We start from the raw sequence: 26,399 nt of genomic DNA on the forward strand, positions 1-26,399 counted from the left end.
TACTAACACAGAGATTGAAAATTAAAAAAAGGAAAGGAAGAAAAGAGAGAGAGAGCCATATCTTTCCCCATTTATCCATCCCCCCCATACATCCATCCCAACCACATTCCAACGAACTGCTTTCCTTTCATGCATGTAAATAAAATAAAATACCAACCGAGAGAACCGTCAAGAAAAGAAAAAGGCTAAACTAAACTAAATGATGAACTCAACTCAGAAAACTCCGTCGTTAATCAAGTAATCTTCTGAAAAATACTAAAAGATGTCTGTCAACGCCATGAGCCAGTTGCTTCTGTTTCTAGCCTGACAGCTTTCCTTTCCTTTCAAGAAAGAATTAAAAAAATCATCCAAAAAGTGTTCTCATCAACAAAGTTCCGCCAGATGAAGAAAAGTAGGAAAAGATGTAAGATTAATAAAGACAAAAGTAGCCAATGATTATTGGGCTGGCACTGCCCGGGCAAGCACCCTCACATTATCTATAAATCCCTTGATCAAGTCTTCATACTGGTTTTTGGGATCACCAGCAAGAGCAAGATCTCCTTGTCGTCGGACTTCGGCAGCAGAGACTTCGACTTCAAGCTCATGCTCGAAATCCGATTTCGAAGGATTCTACATATATCAGTCAGCCATATGCGGAGAGAATAAGGGCCTAACGAGAGTAAAACTGAGAGTTTGCGTACCTCTGTCGTTGCTACCTGGGTTAGATCGATTTGGTATGCCAGATGTCGATAACTCATACGATCCTTGTTCCTCTCGCCACCGCTTCGGCCGCGAGCACCAATACTATCGGCAATCTGGAGGTGTCGCACATCCCCGTCGTAGTTCATTTCGAGATTGACGCTTATTCGCCAATCAACGTGGGTTCGGGGACTATAGACATCCAGATCTGCAATTCGACACTTGACGATTTTGGACACGACTTCGCCAGTTCGCTGGTCTGTCGTTACCCGCACTCGAGGTTTATGCCGTGGATGGAGATTATGCTGGACAATAGGTGGGAGTTCATTGGTGGAGATTTCATAGAATGTGTCTCGTTCTTTCTTGTGAGCGTACGATAAGGGAATGCGGTTAGAGCCCGGCTGGGGCATGGACGCTTTGACAGCCTCGTTCAGGAAGTTGTTCATCGCACGATGTTGCCCCTGTGTGTCGGTCAGAAAAAAAAAACTTGAGAGACAAACTTGAGAGTGGGCGGGGGTGGTTCAGACTCACCAAAGTCATGGTGCTCTCAAAAGCCGTCCGATGGCCAGCGGCTTCTTTATTGATAATCGTTTCGGTCAGAACAGGCAGACGAAGCCGTCCACCTTTGTCCCGGTCGATCAGCTGTCCAAGCTTTGCCTCCACCTCTAGAATAGCTGTGTTTCCTGTCGCTGCCGCACCCGCCGGACCAGCGCCGAGATCTCTTCTGATGACAACTTGCTGGAATAGGAAATCACATATCACCTTGGTAACCTCTTCGTGGGGAATGAGCCCGGTGATTGAAGGCTCCCAAGGTCCTAGGAGACCCACAGATGGCTGTGTCGGTGCAGGAAGAGGTGCGCGACCATTTGGCAGAGTATCCCCATTAACTGCAGGCCTGGCCGAAGACGGCAATGGTGCCGCGGAGGGAAGAGATCGCTGTTGTGACACAGGCCGATTCTCTTGGGCAAATTGCGCGACGGCGTGTTTGGGAATCGGTGGGCGGCGATTGGGAACCACCGGACTCCTTCCACTCGTTCTTGGAGCCTTGCGAGCGTAGATTGGAGGCTCGTCGTATCTCCTCCTCTTCCGCTTCGGTGGTTGCGCAGGCGATTCTGATGCCTCTCCAGCCTCTGACTTTTGCAGTCGAGACTGACTGGAGGAGCTTGCAGGGGTATCACGAGACGGGGTATGTCTCGCTAAGGGGGAGCTATTCGCCTGTGCCACTTGAGCTGGCTGTGGATATGATTGTTGAGGAGTAACGGTTTGGTGTTTGGTCGATGAGTTTGCGACGGAGCCGCTATGAGAGTGGCCGGAAGCTGTTCCAGGAGGACTTTCCTTCCACCGCCCTTCGTCCATGCTGTTACGATATGGTGTACTTCCGCGGTCTACGGAACCAGCAATACTCTGTCGAGACACGATCGTCTTTGGGCTCACACTGACGCTCCTTTCCCTATCCGTTTCTCCTGGGTATTGTCCTGGCGTCTGATCCGCCTGCCTTGACTCCCTCCGGGACGGTGGTCTCGGTGTTGTGTTCCTTTGTTCTAGTCCATGGATCTCCTGAGATCCCCACGAAGCAGACAATTGACCGTGTTCGCGTCCGGAAGAGGGTGGTCGGGCCGACTGGGAAGGAGGGCGCTGATAGGGGACAGACGGCGGTCCGAGAGGGGTTCCGGGCTGAGATCGTTGATTTTGGGGAGAGAATTGCTGCTGAGGTGGAAATGGCTGTTGCGCACTGGTTGCACGCGGGCTATCTCTGGGAGGGGATGAGTGAGTAGACCTGGAGAAAGAGCTGGGTACTTACTGGAGGGACTGGGAACCCTGATGAGAGAAGTAAGACTGCTGCTGCTGTTGGTGGGGCGCTGAATTCACCGACTGCGGTGTATACGGTGAAGCCAGCGAGGGCCCTTGTGGCTGGTTGTACACTGCTGGACTGGCGGGAGTAGCAACCGGGGGATAAGCACGAGAAGGGCTCTGCGCGTGCTGGGATTGCGCGCCCGCACTCAGAGTTGAAGCCGAATTGTACTGATACGGAGACTGGGCTGAGCTATAGGTCGAGGATCCGCCCGGAGACCGGTGAGGTGGCTGTAACGGGGGTGGTTGAGGCGGCCGTGCAAAGTATCCTGCCTGATATGATGAACCCGGGGTCGAGGCCTCGTTCTGTCGAGGGGTATTGAAAGGGTCAGAGCTCTGCTGCCGCACAGGCGACTGCTGCGATGTCGACGGAGAGGAGTTCGCAACGCCGCTGGCGTCGTTGTTCATGATGGTGCGCAAGTCCATGGCGACGGCGTCCGAAGGCCAGGCCTGCGCGACAGGTCATTTAATCCAAACTGCAGACTCCAGGGCACTCGTACTTCACGCGTTCAATCGCGACATGGGTAGATACTGATTCGTTGGGGGCAGAGGGGGCGTTGGTGGATGGCAGCTGGTCGCGCGTCGTTGAAGTTGCTCTAAACGGGGGTTATGCGCTGCGGATAGGAGCTCCTTCCCCATCCGCCGATGCGAACATGCCTGCTGCGAAAAAGAAGGCAAGAACTACAGCACAAGGTACATACATGTCATTCCCTGGCGTTACTCAACATCTGGCAGGAACGACTGGCGTATAGAAATTAATTCAAGAATTCTGGCAAACATTGCGTACAACTCTCTGCGAGTCTACCAGTGTACTTCGTCTTTGTCAAAGCTCCGTTGTTACTGAATGTGAGGCTCAAGAGGCGCCAATGGGAATGCGTCTAAGTCAGACCTCATCAGGTAGGGTCAGCACTTTCTATAATGCTATTACATGGTTTCTGTGTGATATTATTCTATCTATAGATCCGACATATCCATTATGGTATTCCCGTCTTTGACCAACCGACCATTCTTTGTTGTCTCTTGCCCTCGACTCGAGAGCACCGGATTCCTCTTTTTCTTTTTTTTTTGTCACGTGTCTTGCTTCTACCACTTATGTACGGAGGACGTGGTGAGAGTATCATGTGATATGCCCATCCATTAGTAAGCAGGATATTTATTCAACTACGGAGTATTGCTCCAGACGCTGGCATGCACGTAGTCCAGGCTGTTCAGCATAACGTCCTACCTCAATCATGCAGATAGTTTCCCAGATATGTGTTGACGGTGCTTAACAGTGGCCCAGAAGCGTTGCAAGAGTCCAATTCCGGAACCATAGCAAAGGGACCAGTTGTCATCTCAATTGCCAAAAAGCAGGGGTGTAGAGTTGTTCTCTCCCGGGTCAGGATGCTTAGATCGGTCATGTTCAGCATCAAACTGGTATTTCTGAAGCTGTTCAAATCTCCGTATAGGCAATCTTGTGGCCATCCCATCTGGTTGTCACGTCGTAGCTGAGTAGCATGGTGTCCCCTAAGAACAAACATCTTGTTCGGCAAGAAGGATCACTCAAAACGGGATCTTCATAGCGATGATCAAGGAATACCTTGCTGGACATTCTGAACGTCCCGTAAGTCCTCCATCAGTTGCCCATCGGCTAAGGCAATGTACTCAGTACATTGTCAGGTAATTCGGTCAAAGAACGGGTTGACGAACAAGCTTTCAGAGGCCCCAAGCTCATGCTCAAGAGGAGTGAGCACTGCTCCGTAAATATCTGTCCGTGGTTGCGGTGTTGTCGAGTGGTACACGGTGTCATAGACTGGAGCGGCAGGGGATCCTCATTGCATGTGGGCCGGCCAAGTTACAAACTTACGGAGTACATTGGAACACTGCGCAACGCCGCCGATGATCAGCGGAGTCGGACCTGTCCTCCCATCGCCCTTCCTCAACAACCCACGCTGCTTTCCTTTCTCTACTGCGACGAGCTTCGTTGCAAAGCGCGCTCTTCATGTGTCTGCACAGTCGACGCTGAATCCTTCACCATCACCAATTACAGCTGGCCTGTTTCCGCCCCTCAATTCGAAGCATGCTTCCCCACACGGAGTGAATTGAACTGCAGTCTGGACGAATCCTCCTGAAAATCGACGAAACATTTTATTTAGGGATATTTTAGGTCGAGGAAGGCTCCTAGAGGCGACGCCTCCTGCCTCCGCCACGATTCATGGTTGTCTCTCGACTTGATCAACTGCTGAAGTGAACACGGCGATGGGACCTCTTTCCAATTACTCAACCTCGGTTTGTTGAACTGGGAATGATTTTCTTCTCAATTCTTCTAAGTTGAGGTGCACCGGTTGAATTGGCTTCCAGAGCCTGGGTCTCTGAGCCAGAGTGCATCCAGAGACTCGAGCTCTCCTCTCTACCATGGCGCGTTACGATATACCTCGTCCCTCATCTGCCGACATACTCCTTTCTGAGATCGAGTCTGGAAGAGACAGGCGTCAGGGCGGGTCACCGAGAAACAGTTCCCCGTACGACTCCTCCGACTCGCGAGCACCCGCATCCGCACACCATGAAGAAGGATTAATATCGTGTATTTCAAGAGGCTTGTCGCAATTGGGGCTGGCGGTAGTCCCCAGTTTCCTGCAGTCTGCGGTCGGCGGCGAACCTCCCAAACCGGCCAAGCTGCACGACATCGCCGCACTGGATGGGTTAAGAGGCTGGGCCTGTCTTTTCGTATTCAACTTCCATTTCATTTTCACGTACACATGGCAAGTGGGGATAGGATGGGGCTTTGGAGGCGCCAATTTTGGAATTCATCAACTGCCATTCGTCCACATGTTGATCTCGGGCCATGTCATGGTTGCCATCTTCTTTGTCATCTCTGGCTACGTGCTATCATACCGACCGCTGAAGCTGATTCGGAGCCGATCGTGGGAGCAGACTTTTGCAGTCCTTTCTTCCGCGACATTTCGACGAGGCCTGCGTCTGTATATTCCGTCCATTGTGGGTACTATTTGTGTTTTTCTTGCTGTCCGGTTGGGGTTGTATGATTATTCGCAAACAGTCATCAACGAAGGCCATACCATCACTGGCACAAACGAGCAACACCCGCCCATCTTGCCGACCATTTATGCACAGTTCTGGGACTGGTACTATACGGTGGTGCGGCTGATGAATGTATGGGACTGGTCGCTCTATTATAACAATTATAACCCACACCTGTGGACGATTCCTGTCGAATTTCGAAGCTCGATGGTGCTGTTCATGACTATCCTTGCAACCAGTCGATTCAAGACCAAAGTGCGGATGGGGTTAGTGGCAGCTTTGATATGGTTCTGCGTGCGGTGGGGTCGTTGGGATGTCGTCCTCTTTCTCTGCGGCATGTTCATGGCCGAGTTAGATCTGATCAACGGCGTCTGGTCGCATCCGACGTTGGCGGAGGAGAAACCAGACCACCCGGGACCGATAAAGCGATTCTTCCGCCGGTATGAGCGGACTCTTTGGATCTTTATCTTCATTGTAGGGCTCTACATCGGCTCCTCGCCGAACACAGGCGTGAAATACACGCCAGGGTACATGTGGCTGGGAAGGATCACCCCGAAGACGTACCCGGAACCGCATCGCTTCCCGCAGACCATCGGCGCGGTCCTCATCGTCCACAGCATCAACAACTCTCCGCCCATCCAAAAGCTATTTACAAACAGCATCTCCCAGTATCTGGGCAAGATCTCCTACGCATTCTACATCGTGCACGGCCCGATCCTGCACTCGCTGGGGTACTCCATCATGCCGAGCATCTGGCGGTACACAGGGAAGGAGACGAATCTCCAGTTCTGCACGGGCCTGCTCATCGGCTGGATTATTTGCTTGCCTGTCGCCCTCTGGGCGGGGGACATCTTTTGGAGAGTGGTCGATATCCCGAGCGTGAAGTTCGCTCGCTGGTTGGAAGATAGGATTGTAGCTAAGGGTGCAGCAGCAGCAGCATCCTAAAAAGCATCGTTAATGTTAATGTTTACCAGTCAGGCCTATGATAGTGATAGGGTTTACGCTTGCATCAGGCCAGGCCTCTTCCTTTTTTTTTCTTTTTTTTTTTTCGTTCTTGTATATTAGTTATACTAATTAGTAGGTTCGAACCGTCTGGGGGTCAAACCAGGTTTCAGGGTCTTTTTTTTGTTTTGTCGTCTTCAATAATTGCTAGGAATACAATCAATACCCCTTTCCTTTTTTTTTCCTTTTTTCTTTTTTCTTTTTTCTTTTTTCTTTTTCTTTTTTTCTTCTCTCCTCTCTTCGCTTTGCATTCCTGATTTAAATCAGGAGAATTCATCGTTTATTTAAATCAGTAAGATAGATAGTTATTGTGGGGGAACTGGAGAAAAATGAAATGAAATGAATTGAATTGAATCAAATCAAATCAAATTAAATTAAATTATTATCACTATTTTCTATTCCTTTCCATTCCCCTAAATAAAAGTCACTAATAATGTACTATGCTTTGCTTCAGCTTCAGCATACCTGAACCTCTAGCAGGAAGTATCTCATATGGCAGTTGTCATTTGTCGTCGTCATCATCGTCAAAGTCACAAGTCACAAGCCCATACTCATTTAAATAAGGTTAACAACTAACAATGATAGTGATCGATCACTTTCTTTTTTTCCATTCAAAGCTGGTTCCAGGTTATCAAAGTCATGGGGTCTCATATAGGTATGATGTCACAAAAATCAAAAAGTCAAGACGAGAAGGGGGAAAAAAAACGACAAGAAAAGAAAAGGAAAAGAAAAAGAAACGTTGAATGCTCATATATCTACTGCCCCCTACAGAGCAACGCTCCAGAATCCCTTCCCTCCACATACCCCTAGCCAATCTCGTGGGTGGCCAGCCGCCGTCGTGGCTCCTTGGGGAGACCAGCTGAGATTGGACACCTCATAGTCGCACTGCCATGCCGCGAAGGGACCGCGCTCAGAGGTCGAAGACGACGATGAGCTCGAACTATGATGAACAACACTACTAGACGCAATGTGTGCGGCGTTGTGGTGGTTAATCAAATCCCACACGAGCACCAGGCAGTCATCCGCGCCAGACGCGAGAGTCCCCCGTCGACTCGGACACCATTCGATGCAGTTGATGGATCCCGTGTGTCCCTTCAGCTCGATCAGGGCTTGTCCTGGCTGTCGCACATCCAGGATGCGAACGACATTCGAGTCCTGTGCAAAGGTCGCAAGAAGATGCGAGTCGTGCGGAGAGGCTAAACATGAATTAGTCACAGTCGACCAGAGAATATATAAACGGAAAGACTTACTCGCTATGCGCAGAAGGGGAGGCGGCCATACAGGCGGGGGCGCGGAAGGGCTGGAATTGCCCGGACTCATCAAAACTGTTCCACCATTAGCTGTCGTCCCATCCACTACGAAACGAAATTACTTACGTTTCTCGTTCTTCTCCGACGGTTCGTAGATGATGGTGCTATGCTCCAGACTGCGCAGATCAAACATCCGAACACTCCCATCGGCACCGCAGCTCACGAAGATATCGACACTGTTCGCACAAAACCGTACATCGTACACCTCCTTGTCATGCGCAATGAGCTGAGTTTTAGCGGTCAGAGTTGGTATGTCCCAAATCGTACACGTCGTGTCAATGCTGGATGTGATAATGAGGCTTGGAGAAACAGTATTCCAGTCCAGCGCAGTGATCGGCGCAGTATGTTCCGGGGATTTCGAGTTGGACAGAAGAGCAAGCGGCGATAGCTTCGCCACTGGTTGCTCTCGTTGGTTTGACGGTCGGGTGATCGAATTGTTGCTCGGTACCGTGTGGGAACTTGGAAGTGACCACAAGCGCAAGTGATCCCCCGAAGTCGCCAGCAAATCCGTCGACTGCTTCTGGGACGACGGAGGTTCCCACAAAATCCTCGTCACAGGATATGAATGCGCAGCCTCGGCGCTCTTCACATACTCCAACTTTACATCTCCCGGTGCTAAATCTGAGGTATCTGGATCTGGTTGCGTGCGGTAGGTGTCGATGATTTGGATCTGCCAAGATTAGTCTGTCTGCTAGTACATTTCGAGATCTGATAGAGATATCATACGTAATTGTGGCTGTCTTCAAGGTAGCTCCCAATAGCCACCTTCCCAGCAAATGAATCCCCCGAAGGCATGGACCACTTGCACCAATCAACTGCATAGATCGGCCACGGCGCAACATAATTACAGTTGGTTGGAATTTGGAAGTCGCCATTGAAAGGACGGGATCCTGGCGCGATCGGGGTATCTATCAGCCCGGACTCGGTGTGTGGTCGTATATCCGCCAGCCCTAGCGGTGAATACTTCGCTCCCGAGGGCGTATGACCTGGAGGAGATGAGTACTTCGAGTTCTCCGGTGTGTTTCCATATTGCTTGTATTTCGGCTGATCGAACCCCGCAGGGCTGGATCTCGAATGGCCGTGCGAGTGGTTTGAGCGTGATGTTGCCGACTGCTGAGACTGGGTCGATATTTGAGGTAACGTAGGAACGGTGGAGGGAGCGGTGTTCGCCGACAATGGCGGTGGTCGATTCATGGCATTCCCGGGCTGGAGGGCGCCTGGAAGCGTGCTGCTATTCCCACTGCTGTATTGCGTGTGGTGAGGGGTCGATTGCTGGTCGGAATTCGTAGGGAACTGGTGGAGAGGTAGTTGGCGAGAGGTATTTGAGGCCATCGTGGTTCCCGACACAGGGATATGGAGCTCCTCCGGCTGGCGGCCAAACGCAGCAGTCCGCCGAGGAGAGTCGTATGGCTGTTGCGACGGGTTGGACATGGTGGGAAGTTCCTGGGAGGCGCCGCCTGCGAGATCAGAGGTCCTCCCCGCTGCGGCAGCGTAGGCGCCGCCGTTCAGTGCTGCAGAAGTAGGATGGTCGCTAGCGGCGTAGGGGTCATTCGCGGCGGAGGTAGTGGTAGTGGTAGTGGTAGAGGTGGTTCCTAACGTGGCTGCTGGACGCAGTGATGCAGGCGCTCCGACAGCACCCAGAGCCTGGCCGGCATGGAGCATCCCCCTCAGCGCACCGTGGGGGGTCGACTGGTCATCGTGGGACTCGTTCGAGGAGTGATGGTGCCCGTGGAAAGGCATCGTCTCTCGAGCTCAGCTGCATGGCCGTCCATTCAGCAACTCTCTGTTCTCTTCCCCGCGTTGCCTACCGGCGGGAGGCTGCTTACTCAGCCTGCCGAAGCATTAGACGGAATGCCTTCATGCGTTTACATTGAGCAAGCACCATTGTTTCCCCTTCCACATAGGTACTCTTCAGACTAGTATCTCTTTCACATGTGCTGCAAGAGATGACCTGCAGATTTCTCGAATGGCTCACGACCGTATCAGCCCGCCATATGCACTTTTGCTCCTCCCAGCCCCGCCTTCCCCCGCAGTCCGACGGCTGAAGGATGCCTATGAGCCAGCTCTGTCGCACGTGTTCTCAAGTCTGTCCAAGGCCTTGAATGGCTCCAATCGCATATGTGTGCTAGACATTGCTGTCGCCGTTCCTGGAATTCTCTCTCCTGATTACCAGCCACGAGCAAAAGTCTTCGCCAGCTTACAGCGTCTGCTGGCCAGCTTATATACGCTCGTCGGGGCTGTTAGTGCAGCACAAGACCTGGAACTAGACGGACCTGGCGGGATAGACACGAGGATCTTCTTTGTCGATGATGATTCTGGTTCCTCTCAGGCATCTGAAAAGTCCCCCCTACAAGGACCGATTATCAACTTGCACACCCTAGCTACCTGCCAAAGAGCATGGGATGATGTGTACGCATTGGATACGAAGGAGGGCCAACAACTGGCGTCGTCCTTCTTGAGCCATGCCAAATCCAAGTCTTGCACCACAATCCCTGGCGGGGACACTTCAACATCAGCGGAAATTGTCGTGACGCCTTCGGAGACCCAGTCGAAGCACTACTCTATTGCGGTGGGAGGCACTTTTGACCATCTTCACATTGGACACAAGCTCTTGCTTACAGCCACAGCATTGGCATTGGATTCTTACAGTGATCAAACCGCTGGTAGAAGGGAACGACTGCTCACAGTCGGTGTCACTGGCGATGAGCTGTTGGTTAACAAGAAATTCGCGGAATTCCTTGAGAGCTGGGAGGAAAGATGGCAGAGCACCGCATCTTTCCTGAGCGCAATCATTGATTTCACACGTCCCGAAGACCGTGTCCCAGATATTCAACGGGCTTCTGATCCCGGCCCCAACGGCAAATGGGTCTTGGTGAAGGTGACTCCAGATTTGTATATCAAATTTGTGCAGATTTCTGACCCTTTTGGACCCACCATCACCGACGAAAATATCAGCGCCCTGGTCGTGTCTAAAGAGACCCGATCCGGAGGACAAGCTGTAAACGATGTGAGGGCCAAAAAAGGCTGGTCTCCTTTGGAGATCTTCGAGGTTGATGTTCTACAAACCGGCGAGGTGGAGGAGGCACTCAACACTTCTGCCGAAAGTTTCGAGTCGAAGATCAGCAGTACGGATATCCGACGCCGTCGAATGAACATGGCTAAGGGCAGTGTCTGAGCGAGCATCCAGAATCTTTGAATAAGTCGTCTGGCCCACGATCGCAGTCCACAAATGCTGTAGACCAATGCAGGAGATCAAACTGCAGCTCTCAGTATGAACAACATCGTTGAGCTTAGATACGCCTCCTGAAACTCCTCTACTCCTGTATATATCAATGAATTTTCTTGTTCGGTTCTTTCTGGCATTTCTGCGTCTGAAGACGTAGATTCGGCAGGCGTTCACGAATAGGACGGGACGAGAACATACTCCGGAGTAATGTACTGGCGTGCAGCTTGGCGCCAAAGTACGAAACGAGCAATTGGTCACGTCCCGAGATTGTAAACAGGGCCATATTCCAACTTGAAGAGAAAAAGTAATTAAGTCCATGTCTTCATTGGCGGCGAGAACTGCGTGTTGGTGACTGCGGCATCGGACTGCATCTTCGATCTGCAGACTGGTCTAGACGTCATCATATCAGTAAAAGCATAGAAGAAGATCAGAGACTTGTTGATGTGATTGGAGAGGATTTGCAATTTAGGCCTGTCCAGCAGATATTAATATTGCAGCCAACTACGTCCAGCGCAATTTATGGCAGGAAATTCCTTCCGTTTCAATGCAACCGCCTGTACAGCGTCTTACAAGAAAAGCAACTTCATTTCAGACCCCGTGAGATTATCCACACGGTTGGCTAAAGACGATCCGGTTTTATCTGCACGCAGATTACCCCCTCCCCCTTGGAAGCGGGGCGCGAGGCCTCTTGGATGGGGATTTGTCTGGCAGGCGCCGGCCCCGGCTCCCGTTGTTCATATACGTCCTCCACTTCCAATCATTCGCCCCGGGCCTCCGACGCTATACAGCGCATCTGAACCATCCTGCTGCTTTGACGACGTTCACAGGGCCATCGAATGCGAGGGCTGCAGGATGGACCTGATCTTCTGGGTCCTTTTCGGTCATGTGATCGTGGTGTGGATGGGCGTGTCGGCGTTCGACAGGCCAGCAGTGGCCAGGGTCCGGTGCTGCAGGACGGACGCATACCTAGACTACTGCGACATGAGCTTGCTTCCCGAGTATCTGCAGGGTTTTTAATGGGATCACATGTCGCTGAAGTTGGGAGCTCTCTACCGATAAAAGACGTTCATGTTCTCCTCGTCTGGTTCCCTGTCTCCTCTTTACGCATCCTATGCCAATTGGCATGAACCGGTCAGCTGGTGAGTCGGCTGCTTTCGCGCGGAGACAATGGATGGGCCATGTCTCATTGAATGTCTAGCGGACGAGTTGCTCAATCACATCCTCTCCTTCCTGGTGGCAGAGCCCGATGCCACTAAAATACGAGATCATCTGCACATATCCCGACCACCTTTCTCGCAAGCGACGACTGATGGTGATGAGGTTTTCAAATTGGGAGAGCGGTCTGACTTGGACAGATACAGATTGGTCTGTAAACGGTTCATGAGAATCGCAACGCCATGGAAATTCCGTCGCTTCGTTCTCAGGTTTTCGCGGGAAGGATTCCAGCGACTCAATGAGTTGATGAACATGCAGTTGGCGGGACACACGCGATATTTCACATATATGGTGCGACCTTTTTACCGAGGACGTGGTATGTGATGTGAACGTTACTGCCAGAAAAGATCCTAGGCTCCAGTGTTTTTCACCACTGACAGAGACTCCGTCCAGGCTGGGAGCGGTTTCTGAAAGAGCTCAGTTCGGATTATCCTCTGCTTTTCAAAGTCCACATGGTCCGCCTAGCGGACCAGAATGCCTTGGTCGAGAACGGCTGTGATCTGATGTTCCTGAAACGGGCCCTGGTCTCTTTTTCGTCCCTACAAGAGATTAAGCTCCTCAGGTTACAGGATAAAGCCGACGAGGACATGCTGGAGCGACTTAGAAATGGTAATACTGAAGAAGAGTTCAGTCTGGATTGGGAACCTGCATGCGCGCGTGCTGTCAGAAACTTGGGGGTGGCTCTTCTTGGGTCCAGCTGCCACTCTGTCCGCTTTTTTGGGCCCCAGATCAGTGCAGAGGCGGCCTTGAAGCTGTTACAGACGCCGAGCTTTACGATTTCTGCTGTCGGGGCGCGGCTGACTTGTCTGGATGTGAATTTCCATTCAAGTCGAGATGTTACAACCATCATGTCAAACCTGTCGGAGGTCTTTCGAGAGTTCTTCTTAGCTGCGAGAAATCTGATTATAATACACATCGGTTTCCCAGCCAAGAGCCCCGTCGACTTCCAACTGGAGGATATTTTCCATCGTCTGCAGTGGGAGAGCCTCCGTAGCCTGGGGATCCAGGGCTGGCGCCTTGACTCAGCCGAGATTATCGACATATCGCTGCGGCATCGGTTCCGGCTACGAGAATTGCGCATGCCGTGCGTTTATCTTCGGCAGGGAAGCAGATGGCGAGACATCCTCTCTGCCCTGCATGGCGAGATGGAAGAGCTGGAAAGTGTTGATCTACGAGACATCGATTACGCCAACCACTTTGATGCCGAAATCATGAACGGCGTCGAGGTGCCTCCGCAACAAGTGGAACGCGAAGACACCATCCCATCCGTATCTACTACCCATCAGGGGAGATCAGAAGCCGAACTGCGTCAGGCACAGCAGCTCTCACTCGAGGAGCTGAGAGCACTCACGGCGGACGATCTGGGAGATAACGGTGAGCGAGTGGAGCGCGAGCAGTGGCCGTTGTGGGAGGCCTGGGTCACTTCGAGAGCGCGTAGCAAGGGTGGCATGAGTCGGTTTTAGCTGGAGAAAAATCTCCAGATATCCAAAATGACATCTACACCTAATAAAAAAAAAAAGAGCATGTACAAGTTTCTCGTCCATGCTGTTCACCGATTATATATTAATAAAACCCTCGATCTCTGAGCAAGTACTTTTTTGCTCGGCAACGAATCAATAATTCCAAGGAACCAAGAAGAGAAATTGTTTTTTTTTCGCCCCCTAATATCTATCCTTGATTGATTTGGTTGAGTACTACGGAGATTCATCCATAACTCAAGTATTGACCTGATTAGATTATATTATCACATTGAAATTTCCTCATATTCCAGGCTTCGAGAGTACGACTGTCGTGACCCTTCCGGATTTCCAGACTTAGATAAAAAGACCTCTTCATATATATTTCCCCGCACACCCCACAGTCATGATGGCGTGATTACAACTTCGTCCCCATATTAACATGCACAGCCTTAATCTGCGTATACGCCTCCAAGCCCGCCTCGCCCAGTTCCCGACCGATACCGCTCTGCTTGACGCCGCCGAAGGGCACACGCGGGTCGCTGTCGTTGCTGCTGTTGATCCAGACCATACCGGACTCGATCTCGGCGGCTACGCGGTGCGCGCGTTCAATGTCCCGCGTGAACACGGCTGCGCCCAGGCCGTAGGTGGTGTCGTTCGCTTTGGCGAGGGCCTCCTCCTCGGTCTTGAAGGAGACGATCACCACGAACGGACCGAAGATCTCCTCGCGGTAGATGCGCATGTGGTCCTTGACGTTGGTGAAGATGGTAGGCGCGATGAAGAAGCCCTTGCCATCGCCTACGTTCTTGTATGGCACCCCACCGGCGGTGAGGGTGGCACCCTCAGATTTGCCGCTCTCGATGTACGAGAGCACGCGCTCGTACTGCGCCTTGGTGACCTGCGGGCCCTGGAACGTGTCGTCGGAGAAAGGATCGCCGACTTTGCTGGTTGTGGCCACCACTTCCTTGAACAAGGCGACAAACTTGTCGTAGATGCTTTCCTGGACCAGAATGCGCGACGTCGCAGTACAGATCTGGCCCTGGTTCGACATGATACCAATGTGAGCCCATTTGGCAGCCTGCTCGAGATCTGCATCCTCGAAGACCAGCAGAGGTGATTTTCCACCTGTTTCAAGGGTAATGTTCTTCAGAGTAGACGCCGCCATCTTCATGATTTCACGACCCGTAGCCGTAGAACCCGTGAAAGCGATTTTGTCGATATCAGGGTGGTTGACAATGGCGGCACCAGCGACTCGGCCAAGACCGTTGAGGATATTGACAACACCAGGGGGGAATCCAGCCTCCTTGATCAGGTTGGCGAGATACAGCACACTAAGAGGAGTCTGCTCCGCAGCCTTCAAGACAACCGTGTTTCCACACGCCAGCGCCGGGCCCAGCTTCCAAGCGGCCATGGCGAGGGGATAATTCCAGGGGATGATCTGACCCACGACCCCGATAGGTTGGCGCAGGGTATATGCGAATTTCGCTGGCGTCGTGCTGATCGTCTGGCCAAAGGTCTTGTCCGCCCAGCCCGCGTAGTATCGGAGAGTGGTGACGACCTCTCCGAGATCTTCGTTCAGAGCGACGGAATACGGCTTACCTGGGAAAGTCAGTACGGTTGTATCCATATGATGCGAGCAAGGGAAGGAAAGAAATCTACCATTGTCCCAGGTTTCAATGGTCGCCAGAGTCTCCTTGTGCTGTTCCACCAGGTCTGCGAGCTTGTGCATCAGCCTGCCTCGGTCTGTCGGAGGCAGCAGCTTCCAGGACGGATCCTTGAGGGCTTTCCGCGCGGCCTTGACAGCCACGTCGACATCGTCCTCTCCGGCAGCATATACGGATGTAATTTCGGATTCGTCTCTGCCAGGAAGAGTTGTCAGAGCCACTACAGCGAGTCCAAGGGACACCGGCTACTCACGTCGGATTTATGGTCGTGATCTTCTCGCCAAATTTCGACTTGACGAATTCGTTGTTAATGAACAGACCGAGCGGCTGGGTGTACTTGCGCCCGTTGGGGGCAGTCAACTCGACGAAGAGATCCGACATGGTCAAAGGCGAGCTGGAGAACTTCCGATTGATACTAATCGATGACACTTGACGGGTCAATGGAGACGTCAGCGTGAGCCTGGGAGCCCCAAGACAAGCAGCACGCAGCCGACAGACCAGGGGCGTGACGCTGGACATAAATACGTCGTACGCCGTCGGCGATGGTTAATCTCCAGGCGATAACAGAGCGGGGCGACACCCAATGGCAGATCCCCGTGACCCTCCGAATCTCGCAGACGACTAATCGTGGCTAACGTAGGAGGACCATCGGCCAGATATGACCGGTCGCTCCTATCTATATCTCTATCTAGGGCATCTAGACGGCGAACGCTGGGTGCTGTTTGGCTGCGAGCGCCGCAAAGCTGGTGAGCTCCGACTCTCCGAGCCCCTCACTTGACGGAGACCCCACAAGCCCAGAAAACAAGAAATCGGCTTCGGATCGAGTTACTCTTCCCAGGTAATAAAAGGGCCATCCCGCACTCGCAGGGGATCCAGCGCTGTCCAGACATCCCAGCATTGGTCGAGACGCGCCTCCCAGGGTTACCTACCTGACGTTCAACAGCAACCCCGAAGCTGGTCGAGACTCCAGCCATGCCCAGCACCGCACCACATCCCCCCGACTCCCAAATCGACCATGCCTCCTCCATTCGCTACTGGAACGAGGTCTCCGCCGACGTCAATGGCATGCTAGGCGGCTATCCCCAGGTCTCCCGCATCGATCTACGCGGCTCTGCGAACTTCATGGCCAAAGTGCGACGGTTGCTACCTGGCACCCCCTCGGGGAAGCTTCCGTTGGGCGTCGACTGCGGCGCAGGCATCGGGCGTGTGACAGAAGGCTTCCTCAGTCAGGTCTGCGAGGTGGTGGACGTGGTCGAGCCGGTGGAAAAGTTTGCGCGAGTGATACGGGACGGCAAGCTCAAGAAGGACGGGGTGGTGGGCGATATCTACGTCACGGGGCTCGAGAACTGGACGCCCGAGAAGAAATACGACGTGATCTGGAACCAGTGGTGTGTCGGACATCTGACAGATGCCCAGCTGGTGGCCTATCTCGCGCGATGTCGGACGGCGCTGACGGAATCCGGGTTTGTGGTGGTGAAGGAGAATATCTCCACCGATGCGGATGGAGAGGATATCTACGACGAGCTGGACAGCAGTGTGACGAGAACGGATCGTAAATTCAGAGCAATATTTAAAGAGTCCGGGATGAACCTGATCAAGACGGAGGAGCAGTTGGGTTTCCCGAAGAGTCTCAAGCTCTTCCCTGTCAGGTTCTATGCTCTGCGACCAGAGAGTTGAAACAGAAACACAAGATGAAAGCAATGTCTCCCTCCTTTCTCTTTCTTGCTTCCCTCATAATCGACGAGAAATCAAGCGGATCGCCTATAATACACAAAGAAGAACCAAATCTCTTGGCCCACAAATCGCAATCCCCAAATCATTCCTTTTCCTTCTCTTCGGTCGCGTTTGCTGCCTCTGTCGCTTCGGCCTTGTTTTGGGCTTCGCCTTGAGCCTCGCCATCGGCCTTGCCTGCGGCCTGGGCATCATCGCCCTTGGCTTCGGCATTCTCACTTTGCGCCTGGGCTTCTTCACCCTGGGCCTGAGGTTCCTGGCCATTGACGGCTTTTTCAGCGGGTTTCTCGGGTTTCTCGGCTTCCTCGGATTCTCCCGCCAGTTTCATGATAAATCTCCACTCTTTCGGAGTGACCGCAGACACGCTCACCCTCGACTGTTTCAGCGTCTGGAGATTCTCCAGGGGTCCTCCGGGCTTGGCATGCGACTTCAGCGTGTCCAGTGTGACGACGTTCTTGAACTTGCGCCGGAACTCGACGTGGACGACGTCCCACTTTGGATTGTCCCTGTTGGACTTTGGGTCATAGTAGGGATGATTCGGATCGAAGGCAGTTTCTGTCAAACGTTAGTATGTGTACTTCTAGCAGGATCTTCGTTACTTCGGTACACACCGTCCACGGAGTGTTCCCTGACTATCTCCATAATGCCCGCAATGCCGGGAACCTTGCAGTTGGAATGGTAGAAGAAGGCGTAATCTCCCTTCTTCATGGCCCGCAGATTGTTCCGTGCTACCAACTCAGCAAGAATACGGAATTAATATACAGAGATACTTGATATAAACATACCAACAGGGTTGCGAACGCCTAGCCATACTGTATTAGTATCACTGTCTGTCTGTAATTTAAAATGAATCTCACTACTCATGACTTACCATCCCACGGCTCCGGCGCTTCAGCCGCGCGCAGATCATCAATGGAGAATTTGACATCAACCCCGTTCACAACGCGCGACTCGGGTTCAGCCTTCATGAGCCAGTAGGAACGACCGTCGTCCTCCTTGCCTGCATCGTGTTCCGGTTTTTCGACAGTCTTCTTGTCCTCTTCGGGCTTTGCGGAGAGGTTCTCTTTCTCTTCACGAGTTTCATTGCTGGAGGATGACTGCGTCTTCGCAGCCTGCTGATTCTTGGGAGGTCTGCCGCGGGGCCTCTTGGGAGTGTCTGCGGCAGTAGCTTTGGGAGACGCTCCTGCTTGTTTGTCAGGATGAGATAAAGATAGAGCGGCATGAAACTCATGGATGGTTTAATTCTCAGATATGATACTACGTACCAGTTGTAGAATCTCGAATCTTCGGTCTACCACGCGGCCTCTTGGGAGTATCTGCGACAGTAGCTTTGGCCGACGCGCCTGCTTATTTGTTAGCCATGAGATAAAGATAGAACCACATGACACTCATAGATAGTTTAATTTTCGGATATTATATACGTACCAGTTGTAGAATCCGCATTCTTCGGCGGACGACCTCTCTTCCTTGGCGTATCGGCAGCACTGGCAGCACTGGCAGCAGGAGCCGTTTTCTTGGGACGGCCCCTGGCTGTCGGCTTGTTGGGTTTGTTCGTCGCGGGCATCGTCACTTTGGTGCTCTCGTTCTTTTCAGACGGGGCTCGCTTGGGCCGAGTGGTGGCAGCCGTCTCAGCGACAGGCTTGCGCGCCCTCTTCGGCGAAGGCTGCTGCTCATTCGTGCTGGCATCCGCGACAGCAGACTTGCGTTTCTTGGGCGGCATTGTGAGAAAAATGAAACAATTCCACTCTGTTTGTGTATAGCGATTGGATGCGCAAAGGAGCGATCAAGTGAAAAAGACGGGCTTAACAAGAACAGTCGGTCAAAGCAGTCGCTGGCTGAGGCTGTATTGAGCGCGGCGATAAGATGGGAGCTCTCCTGTCAAGTCGCGAGTGAAGCTCGCGCTTTACCTACCTGGGTAAGTAGTTAATTACCAGGTCGTTCCTAGTGGCATTCGACTGTACCTCTCAGTGGAGCGGTAGCCTCAGTGTGTCTTCGGATCGCGTGCGGGTTTATCCCGGCGTGTAATTTTGCGAATCAGCCAGCCAGTCGAGTCCCCACTTCTATCAATTTGTTTTGTTTTCTTTTTGTTGCTTCTTTTTGTCGCTTCAACATTCACAACGCACTCGACAGTGTGTGTTGCTGGTCAACAAGAGTCAGGGACGAGAGGGAGCTTGGAATTTTATGGCTTGTCACGTGCAGAGTTCTGTGCTACTTTCATGGTCCTCTCACCTCCCCTCTTCTCACAGAGGGCTATCTCACCGCTATGCCCATAGCCAAAGATTCTTAAATCTTCCTATGAGCCTACAATCTACATATACATTGTGTCCCTTTATGATATGTTCGAATCTCACATTATTATCATCATCATTAATTTTCCAGAAGTTTGTTGCGACTTCATAGCATAAGCTAATCTGAGCTGTCAAGCGGAAACTCTGATTATTAATGTCTTTCCACATTCCCGATTTCCCCGCTGGGGTCTGGAAGCCAGCACGGAGTCCTACCCGTACTCCGTAAGGCGGTGATGCCCCTTGCGATATCTCCGCCCAAGAAGCTTTCCGCTGCCGATATCCACCCAAAAACTGATGTCTCCAGTTTCCCCAGAATGCAAACAACCTGCAATCCCAATTTTGAGGTCTTTCTCAAGTACGCCGCCTGAACTGGTCTTCATGAGCTGATATCTCCATGCTTCTAGATTATTATTTCCTATTATTATTGACCAACTTGATCAGATCTCGGCGAGCCGGTTCGGGTAGCGGCACTCAACTTTCCTAGGCACCTAACCGACATACCGTAGATCCTCGGGCTTTGCAGCGAACCGGCACGATAACCGGCTCGCATTTTGATCTTTACTCCACTTTTGGGCGCATTAGATTAGTTAAGCTGCCTGTTAGATTTAGAATCCTTTCTGGGGGGTATCTATCTGCCATGGCTCCTAGGGCAGGTAGAAAAAGTTCGTAGCATCCCTTGGGGGCCGTGTCCTCCTCCTCTCTGCGTTCGGGGAACGTCTCTCGCACACGCAAAGCTTGTCGAGAAGGATGGCCACTCCAGAGAGCGTTGCGACCTCTCAGTCGCCTGCATCTCTGCCAGATAATAAAGAAATCGTTGTGGGACCACCGCAGGGAGAAGACCAGGCTGCAACGGAAGGGAAGCTCGAGACCAGCCGAACGGAAGAGATCGAGCATCTCTATCTCACCTTCGACACTGTCCTCCCGACTCCCGCTGGAATATCGTCCCCGAAACCCGGTAGCCCGCCTCCGCCAGAATGCCCGGACCTAAAGCAATATACGTCCCCGTTCCTGTGGTCCAAATCCCGCAAGACGCTGATAACCTGGCTCGCCTGTGGGGTGACGGTGCTGGCGGCCTATTCGGCAGGCGAATACACGCCAGCCGCACAGCAGCTGCTTCCAGTATGGAAGGTCAGCCCTGTTGTGTTTGATCTGGGCGTCACGACCTTTACGACCGGATTTGCGATCGCACCTATGGTTCTGGCTCCGTTTTCTGAGATCAATGGGCGAAGGCCAGTCTTCATAAGCAGTGGGATCCTCTTTACTGGTATGGCAAGAAAAAAAAAGATTCTGTGAACCAGAATAAACGCTGACAGGAGCATTTGTTTACATTGTAGTCTGCCTGATTGGATGTGGAGCTATCAATTCGTATCCGGGGATGCTTGTGCTGCGGTTTTTCCAGGGTGTTGGCGGGTGTATGTCTCCAAAATCGTGGACCTTTTCTTTTTATCGCTATTAATATCGTTCCTGGAAGCTAACTATGGATCCCAGCCACATACTCCACCATGGTGGGCGGCGTCATTAGCGACATCTATCATGCGGAGGACCGCAACACTCCCATGGCACTGTTTTCCGGGGCAGCGCTTTTCGGGACAGGACTGGGTCCTCTGCTCTCTAGTATTATCGCCCACCACACGACATGGCGATGGATCTACTATTCCCATGCCATTGTCAGTGGGGCCTTTGTTGTTATCATGTACATCCTTCTCAAGGAGACGCGCGGAAGCATTCTCCTGAGCCGGAAGGCCCGAGCCCTCAACGAATACTACGAGCGCCTGGAGGAGGCCGGTTATTATGGCGTTGTGTTTCCCTCTGATGGATCTCCAGAGAAACAGTCCGTCCGTCGCATTCGGTGGAAGGTCAAAAGTGACGAGGAGCGGGAATCTCTCGTCAAGATGATTAGCATCTCCTGCTACCGGCCTTTCCGTAAGTCCCGCCTTGGAGTATGGATTTGGAATCTGCCATTGACCCACCCATGCCAGATATGCTATTCACCGAGCCAGTCGTCTTTTTCTTTTCCCTCTGGGTTTCTTTCAGCTGGGCTGTCCTCTACCTGCAATTCGGCTCCATCCCATTGGTTTTCGAAACCAACCATGGCTTTAATCTTGAACAGGCTGGGGCGGTGTTTACAGGTAAGCTTGACCGTTAGGACGCTGTCCTCGTAGCACTGGAGTAAGAGACCAAGAATAACATGTGTGCAGCGATGTCCGTTGGTGCCATCATAGCAACTTTCTTGAGTATCTATCAGGAAAAAATCGCGCTTCGATTCGGTAAGCTGTCAACTACCCCGGAAGGCCGGTTGTACTTTACTTGCATCGAGTCGATCTTGATGCCGGCGGGTCTGTTTTGGTTTGGGTGGACTTCCTTCACATCTGTCCCGTGGATTGTGCCCACGCTCGCTGTGGGCTGCGCAACTATGGGCATTTTCTCGATCTATCTGGCCGTGTTTAATTACCTGGCCGATACATACCATCGATATGCGAGCTCAGCTCTCGCTGCTCAGTCTTGCTGTGAGATGGCCCCCTATTCCTAGTTCCCTATGTGTCTCTCTAACTGACGCTTCTCCAGGTCGAAATCTCCTCGGGGGAGTTTTCCCCTTGGTCACCAATGCTTTGTTCAACAACCTGGGATATCCAGCTGCGTCCAGTCTCCTGGGTGGGATTGTAGGGCTCCCGTCTCATTGGCGTTCTTTGATGACCTTTCACTAATTGAGGCTAGGGTGCTCTTCTAACCATCGTGCCGTGGGTTCTCGTCTTTTACGGACCGAAGATTCGGGCCAAGAGCAGATTCGCCAGTGTAGGTGGTGTAGCCGTTCAACGATAAGCATTCCGCTAACATGTCTGTAGGAACTTGTGCACCAGCACTGATTCCGATTCAGTATTTAAGAGCCGTGGTCTATTCTGGTTGCGGGGGAGTCACGGTTAACGCCGCCTTCAATTCCCCAGAGCGAGAATTCGGCCCGACGGAACGCGTGACGAGCTCTGCTCCGAAGCCGGGATCCCGATCTATACCTCGAGTTGAGCCATATGCCTCAGGCTATATATGATGAGCTGCTGAGAGCACATGGCCCTGACGTCAATACTCCACCAACAATGGGTGATATACTGGTGTTGAGGAATGAACCTGGCGATACACGCATACACCCGACACACCTGATACCCACGTGATTTACCCTCCCGTTTTTGACTGACGCAGGGAGCTGATGTGATCGATGACGGGAATGAGGTCATGTGTGAATAGACGCTTGAATGCATCATGATAAAAGTCAAATTAATAATAATGATAGGGCTAGAGATGAATGGTCGCATTTAGCCTTGTTGATCCAACATTTCTTTTTGTTCAGTCTGACAAATCATGCTCCGTACGTAGTTCGTTAAAGCGAGGTTCTGTCTCCCAAGTTGTTGGTGGTCTTTTCGGCTAAATTAGCGAGGAGGCCTGTACTCCCTTCGTATTCATGACGATGAATTAATTTTCTCCCCTCCGCTGGTGAAGAGGAGGATCTATGATCGACGACTCGCGATTGCGCCATCTCTTCAGGTCTCGATTGGTGGGTTGTGGATGGTCCTAGCCCTCGCCTTCCGCGTCTCTTTGATGCTATTCGGCCGATACTGTCGGGTGAGAAGTTGAGGTCTTGTCTTCATTTCTGCTGTTGAAGAGAACGGGTATACCAGGCACAAGATATATACAGAGGGAATCAAGAGAGGTTATAAGTAACCGAGTTAAATCACCATCCATAAGAACGAACCTTTTAATAGTTTTTGATGATTCCGCATAAAATAAAATCACATGGTCATGGAATTTAGTCCTGCCGTCCTCCAGAACAGGCAAGGGGAAGACACCCTCTGGTCTCCACATTTTGGACAACTCGACCGAGTCCGAAGCTCTCCCCCGGGATTCAGAATGACGCCATTTCTGCTATTCGTCCGAGATCGTTGCTTGTTTGCATATTTTCGCTCCAGAACCGTGGTCGCCGTGCACACCAAAGAGGAAATGCGGGACATCCACCAGCACCTGCGGGTGGACAGAATCACGGGTGACAGGACAGAAGACGTCATCATGGCCCAATGGGAGGCGTTCTCCCCAGGGCGGTCAGCGATTGCGTGATCGCCGGGGATGCCGAACCATCGTCTGCGACCTCGTCATTCGTTGCCCAGGTGGGCTGCAGCGAAAGTTGGGAACTGGTGGAGAGAGGGGAGGAGGGGTTCTGTAGAGGGGTAACAGGTCTTCGAGAGCTTCTTTTATATTTTCAGGGGCGCGTCCTTTTTTCTTGTCTGAAATCAATTTGTCTTCTTCATATCACTGCCGTCCTCACTTTCGTCCTTGACCACCAAAGTCCTTCTCACAAGTCTCGATACCCCTCCAACTTCTCACAATGGCTCAGGAACCGCGCGTCCCGTAAGTAGACCATCTCATGCTGGACATTGATAGAGCCTTTTTTTTTTATAGATGGGAAACTGACTGGCCTCCTCTATAGCATTCGTCTGGGCTCCATTGCCCCCAACTTCGATGCTGAGACCACCAACGGTCCCATCAACTTCCACGAGTTCATTGGCAACAACTGGGTTGTCCTGTTCTCTCACCCTGTACGTTACACCCGTCACACCTCGCCGTAGAGGGACAAGCAAAGAGCAGCCTGGCAGTTGGGGATACATTCTTTGAGTAGCAGTACACTGACTTCGAGATTTCTACAGGATGACTTCACTCCCATTTGCACCACTGAGCTCGGTGCTTTCGCCAAGCTCGAGCCGGAGTTCGCTGCTCGTGGCGTCAAGCTGATTGGTCTGGTGAGTAATCGAGAAAAAAGAAGATCCAAGTGAGAATTGCAACCATGCTAACGGAATTTCGCAGAGCGCCAACAGCCTTGACTCCCACAAGGAGTGGGTCAAGGACATTGACGAGGTCACTGGCTCCAACCTCAAGTTCCCCATCATTGCCGACCCTGAGCGCAAGGTCGCCTACCTCTACGACATGATTGACTACGATGACACCACCAACGTTGACCAGAAGGGTGCGTCTTGTTGACATAGTCATATCTTCCTAACGGACATTTCGGGATGCTAATTTGCTCGCAGGAATGGCCCTGACCATCCGTTCCGTCTTCATCATTGACCCCAACAAGAAGATCCGTCTCATCTTCTCCTACCCTGCTTCTACTGGCCGCAACACCGCTGAGGTCCTCCGTGTCATCGATGCTCTGCAGACCACCGACAAGAACGGTGTCACCACCCCCATCAACTGGCTGCCCGGTGACGACGTCGTCATTCCTCCTGTCGTCTCCACCGAGGATGCCAAGAAGAAGTTTGGCGATATCCGCGAGGTCAAGCCGTAAGTTACTACTCTTCACAAGTGAGTATCTTGAGAAACCTGACTAACTTTGTTTTTCTTTCTAGTTACCTGCGCTACACTTCCCTCAAGAAGGACTAAATTCATACGGGGATTAAAACCAAGGACGGAGGAGGTTTATTGAACCGGATAGAATCAGCTGGCCATTTTTGATACCAATGATGCAGTTCTAATGAAATGATATCGATAGTTGCCTCAGCTTGAAATGAGAAATCATTGATACGAACCTATCCGTTGCTTCCTTACTTTGACAGCTAATGTTATTTCGAAATTTAAGTACGATTCGAGTCATGCTAGCTGGCATCAGGTTCAATTTGTAAGAGATTCTAGAACGGTAGTAGTGTCGAATTTGGTATTGTGTCTGGTTCATTGGGATGTGCAGAAGAATTCGATCGTCGGTCTTGGATAGTCCCTATCCGAAGTCTATAGCTGCTCCTCGATCTGCAGGTCTAGAACAATCCATGGAGTTTCGAAAACAGTGCTGCGATAATCTGGAGTTATTGCGTTAGGATGCTTCGTATGTCCAAGCGTCTTGCCATGCGACTGCCACGCGGCCCTAGCCTGCGGTGTCGGGATCGGCTGCGCTTGTTAGCTTGGCGCCAGCTACCTAAGTCGCTGACAGTCTGACACTCAGGCCAGCCGCCAGAAGCACAGGGAAAAGGAACCCAACCGCCTTGCATCGTTCCCTGTTCCTTGGCCCTCCACAACTTGCTGGAGTCTGGTCTGGTGCACCGTGCCACACCCCCCAACCATCACGTTCGGAACCTTCCATCAGGATCCACAGTTGCCAGCGAGACCGTCACGTGTTGCGACCGCCATCCTCTCTTCAGCTTCCATCGCCCCAAGCCGATAGGCGGATGGCTCGTGGGCCTGAACTGGTCCGAGTCTGAGCAGTCCTGTCCTCTCCCGTGTGTGCGTGCAGTCAGCCCTTGTCGTTATCCTCGATCCTGTCAATCGCACTTGAATTTCTATCCATATCCTGGACGCCGACTGTCTCATCCAATCTCCTCATCCTTATCGCAGGTGTCAATTCCAGGGAGTCTCCTACGAGTTTGCCACGAGTGCTGTGTCGGTTGCTGGAACCAAACCGGTTTATAGAGTTCTCTCTACCACGGCTGCGGCCATCGTGGATGCGGTTTCCCGCCCCCGGAGCCAGCGTATCGCATCCGTAGTGGCGTACAGCGCATTCCAGCCTCGGAACTCGAACCCCGCTCGGGTTGAGAAGCCCGAGTATGTGCTGAACAGTCAGCTAGGTTGATGCTCTGCAGCCTGGGAGCTGGTTCTGAAGGTGTGTACAGTACATATATTCTTCGCCATATCGGAACAATGATTGTTCAAGCAGTTGATTGCTGATGATGGATGGATGTTAGGTTGCGAAAACAACGCCAGGAGACTTGGACAACGCCCGACACCGCTTTTTGCTCTACCGATAACGCTACCTGTCGTTCGATGTCCATTCGATTTCCTCCCGAAGACGTGGCCCCTTTTTCGCTGTGACGAGAGAGTTTCTATTAATGCGAGATTGACCTTATTTCCGGGTACGACGGCGGGTGATTCACGACGTCCCTCGTCGGCTACGTATAATAATCATTGAGCAGTCAGGGAAAGGCACATACTCA

General features: G+C 52.0%; 12 protein-coding genes across 12 annotated transcripts; 8 read left to right on the forward strand and 4 right to left on the reverse strand.

Moving 5' to 3' along the window:
- Positions 1–435: 435 nt before the first annotated feature.
- Positions 436–2,955, reverse strand: VTN77DRAFT_4571 (uncharacterized protein; the record flags this gene model as incomplete). Its single annotated transcript, XM_069420645.1, has 4 exons — positions 436–609; positions 681–1,139; positions 1,210–2,431; positions 2,480–2,955. 4 exons carry the CDS (start codon positions 2,953–2,955, stop codon positions 436–438), a joined length of 2,331 nt encoding a protein of 776 aa, XP_069277744.1.
- Positions 2,956–4,923: 1,968 nt separating this feature from the next.
- Positions 4,924–6,492, forward strand: VTN77DRAFT_4572 (uncharacterized protein; the record flags this gene model as incomplete). Its single annotated transcript, XM_069420646.1, has 1 exon — positions 4,924–6,492. One exon carries the CDS (start codon positions 4,924–4,926, stop codon positions 6,490–6,492), a length of 1,569 nt encoding a protein of 522 aa, XP_069277745.1.
- Positions 6,493–7,314: 822 nt separating this feature from the next.
- VTN77DRAFT_4573 (uncharacterized protein) lies at positions 7,315–9,599 on the reverse strand (the record flags this gene model as incomplete). The annotated part of the gene is made up of 4 exons (XM_069420647.1): positions 7,315–7,745; positions 7,800–7,874; positions 7,926–8,529; positions 8,586–9,599. The coding sequence occupies 4 exons, from the start codon at positions 9,597–9,599 to the stop codon at positions 7,315–7,317; spliced, it is 2,124 nt and encodes a 707-aa protein (XP_069277746.1).
- A 226-nt stretch (positions 9,600–9,825) lies between these two features.
- Positions 9,826–11,034, forward strand: VTN77DRAFT_4574 (uncharacterized protein; the record flags this gene model as incomplete). Its single annotated transcript, XM_069420648.1, has 1 exon — positions 9,826–11,034. The coding sequence occupies one exon, from the start codon at positions 9,826–9,828 to the stop codon at positions 11,032–11,034; it is 1,209 nt and encodes a 402-aa protein (XP_069277747.1).
- A 570-nt stretch (positions 11,035–11,604) lies between these two features.
- On the forward strand, positions 11,605–12,102 carry VTN77DRAFT_4575 (uncharacterized protein; the record flags this gene model as incomplete). The annotated part of the gene is made up of 1 exon (XM_069420649.1): positions 11,605–12,102. One exon carries the CDS (start codon positions 11,605–11,607, stop codon positions 12,100–12,102), a length of 498 nt encoding a protein of 165 aa, XP_069277748.1.
- A 106-nt stretch (positions 12,103–12,208) lies between these two features.
- Positions 12,209–13,763, forward strand: VTN77DRAFT_4576 (uncharacterized protein; the record flags this gene model as incomplete). The annotated part of the gene is made up of 3 exons (XM_069420650.1): positions 12,209–12,224; positions 12,284–12,616; positions 12,694–13,763. The coding sequence occupies 3 exons, from the start codon at positions 12,209–12,211 to the stop codon at positions 13,761–13,763; spliced, it is 1,419 nt and encodes a 472-aa protein (XP_069277749.1).
- A 412-nt stretch (positions 13,764–14,175) lies between these two features.
- Positions 14,176–15,940, reverse strand: VTN77DRAFT_4577 (uncharacterized protein; the record flags this gene model as incomplete). Its single annotated transcript, XM_069420651.1, has 3 exons — positions 14,176–15,356; positions 15,417–15,616; positions 15,675–15,940. 3 exons carry the CDS (start codon positions 15,938–15,940, stop codon positions 14,176–14,178), a joined length of 1,647 nt encoding a protein of 548 aa, XP_069277750.1.
- A 453-nt stretch (positions 15,941–16,393) lies between these two features.
- VTN77DRAFT_4578 (uncharacterized protein) lies at positions 16,394–17,098 on the forward strand (the record flags this gene model as incomplete). Its single annotated transcript, XM_069420652.1, has 1 exon — positions 16,394–17,098. One exon carries the CDS (start codon positions 16,394–16,396, stop codon positions 17,096–17,098), a length of 705 nt encoding a protein of 234 aa, XP_069277751.1.
- An 807-nt stretch (positions 17,099–17,905) lies between these two features.
- On the reverse strand, positions 17,906–18,872 carry VTN77DRAFT_4579 (uncharacterized protein; the record flags this gene model as incomplete). Its single annotated transcript, XM_069420653.1, has 4 exons — positions 17,906–17,955; positions 18,024–18,335; positions 18,418–18,495; positions 18,578–18,872. The coding sequence occupies 4 exons, from the start codon at positions 18,870–18,872 to the stop codon at positions 17,906–17,908; spliced, it is 735 nt and encodes a 244-aa protein (XP_069277752.1).
- Positions 18,873–20,187: 1,315 nt separating this feature from the next.
- Positions 20,188–22,304, forward strand: VTN77DRAFT_4580 (uncharacterized protein; the record flags this gene model as incomplete). The annotated part of the gene is made up of 8 exons (XM_069420655.1): positions 20,188–20,704; positions 20,775–20,852; positions 20,929–21,363; positions 21,420–21,569; positions 21,639–21,947; positions 22,006–22,100; positions 22,156–22,233; positions 22,284–22,304. The coding sequence occupies 8 exons, from the start codon at positions 20,188–20,190 to the stop codon at positions 22,302–22,304; spliced, it is 1,683 nt and encodes a 560-aa protein (XP_069277753.1).
- Positions 22,305–23,809: 1,505 nt separating this feature from the next.
- Positions 23,810–24,861, forward strand: VTN77DRAFT_4581 (uncharacterized protein; the record flags this gene model as incomplete). Its single annotated transcript, XM_069420656.1, has 6 exons — positions 23,810–23,832; positions 23,912–24,020; positions 24,129–24,221; positions 24,286–24,445; positions 24,510–24,762; positions 24,828–24,861. 6 exons carry the CDS (start codon positions 23,810–23,812, stop codon positions 24,859–24,861), a joined length of 672 nt encoding a protein of 223 aa, XP_069277754.1.
- Positions 24,862–26,037: 1,176 nt separating this feature from the next.
- VTN77DRAFT_4582 (uncharacterized protein) lies at positions 26,038–26,374 on the forward strand (the record flags this gene model as incomplete). The annotated part of the gene is made up of 2 exons (XM_069420657.1): positions 26,038–26,068; positions 26,151–26,374. The coding sequence occupies 2 exons, from the start codon at positions 26,038–26,040 to the stop codon at positions 26,372–26,374; spliced, it is 255 nt and encodes an 84-aa protein (XP_069277755.1).
- Positions 26,375–26,399: the final 25 nt, after the last annotated feature.

This window comes from Rasamsonia byssochlamydoides (genome assembly GCF_041956645.1).
Source record: "Rasamsonia byssochlamydoides strain NRRL 3658 unplaced genomic scaffold VTN77scaffold_31, whole genome shotgun sequence".
Taxonomy (NCBI): Eukaryota; Fungi; Ascomycota; class Eurotiomycetes; order Eurotiales; family Trichocomaceae; genus Rasamsonia; species Rasamsonia byssochlamydoides.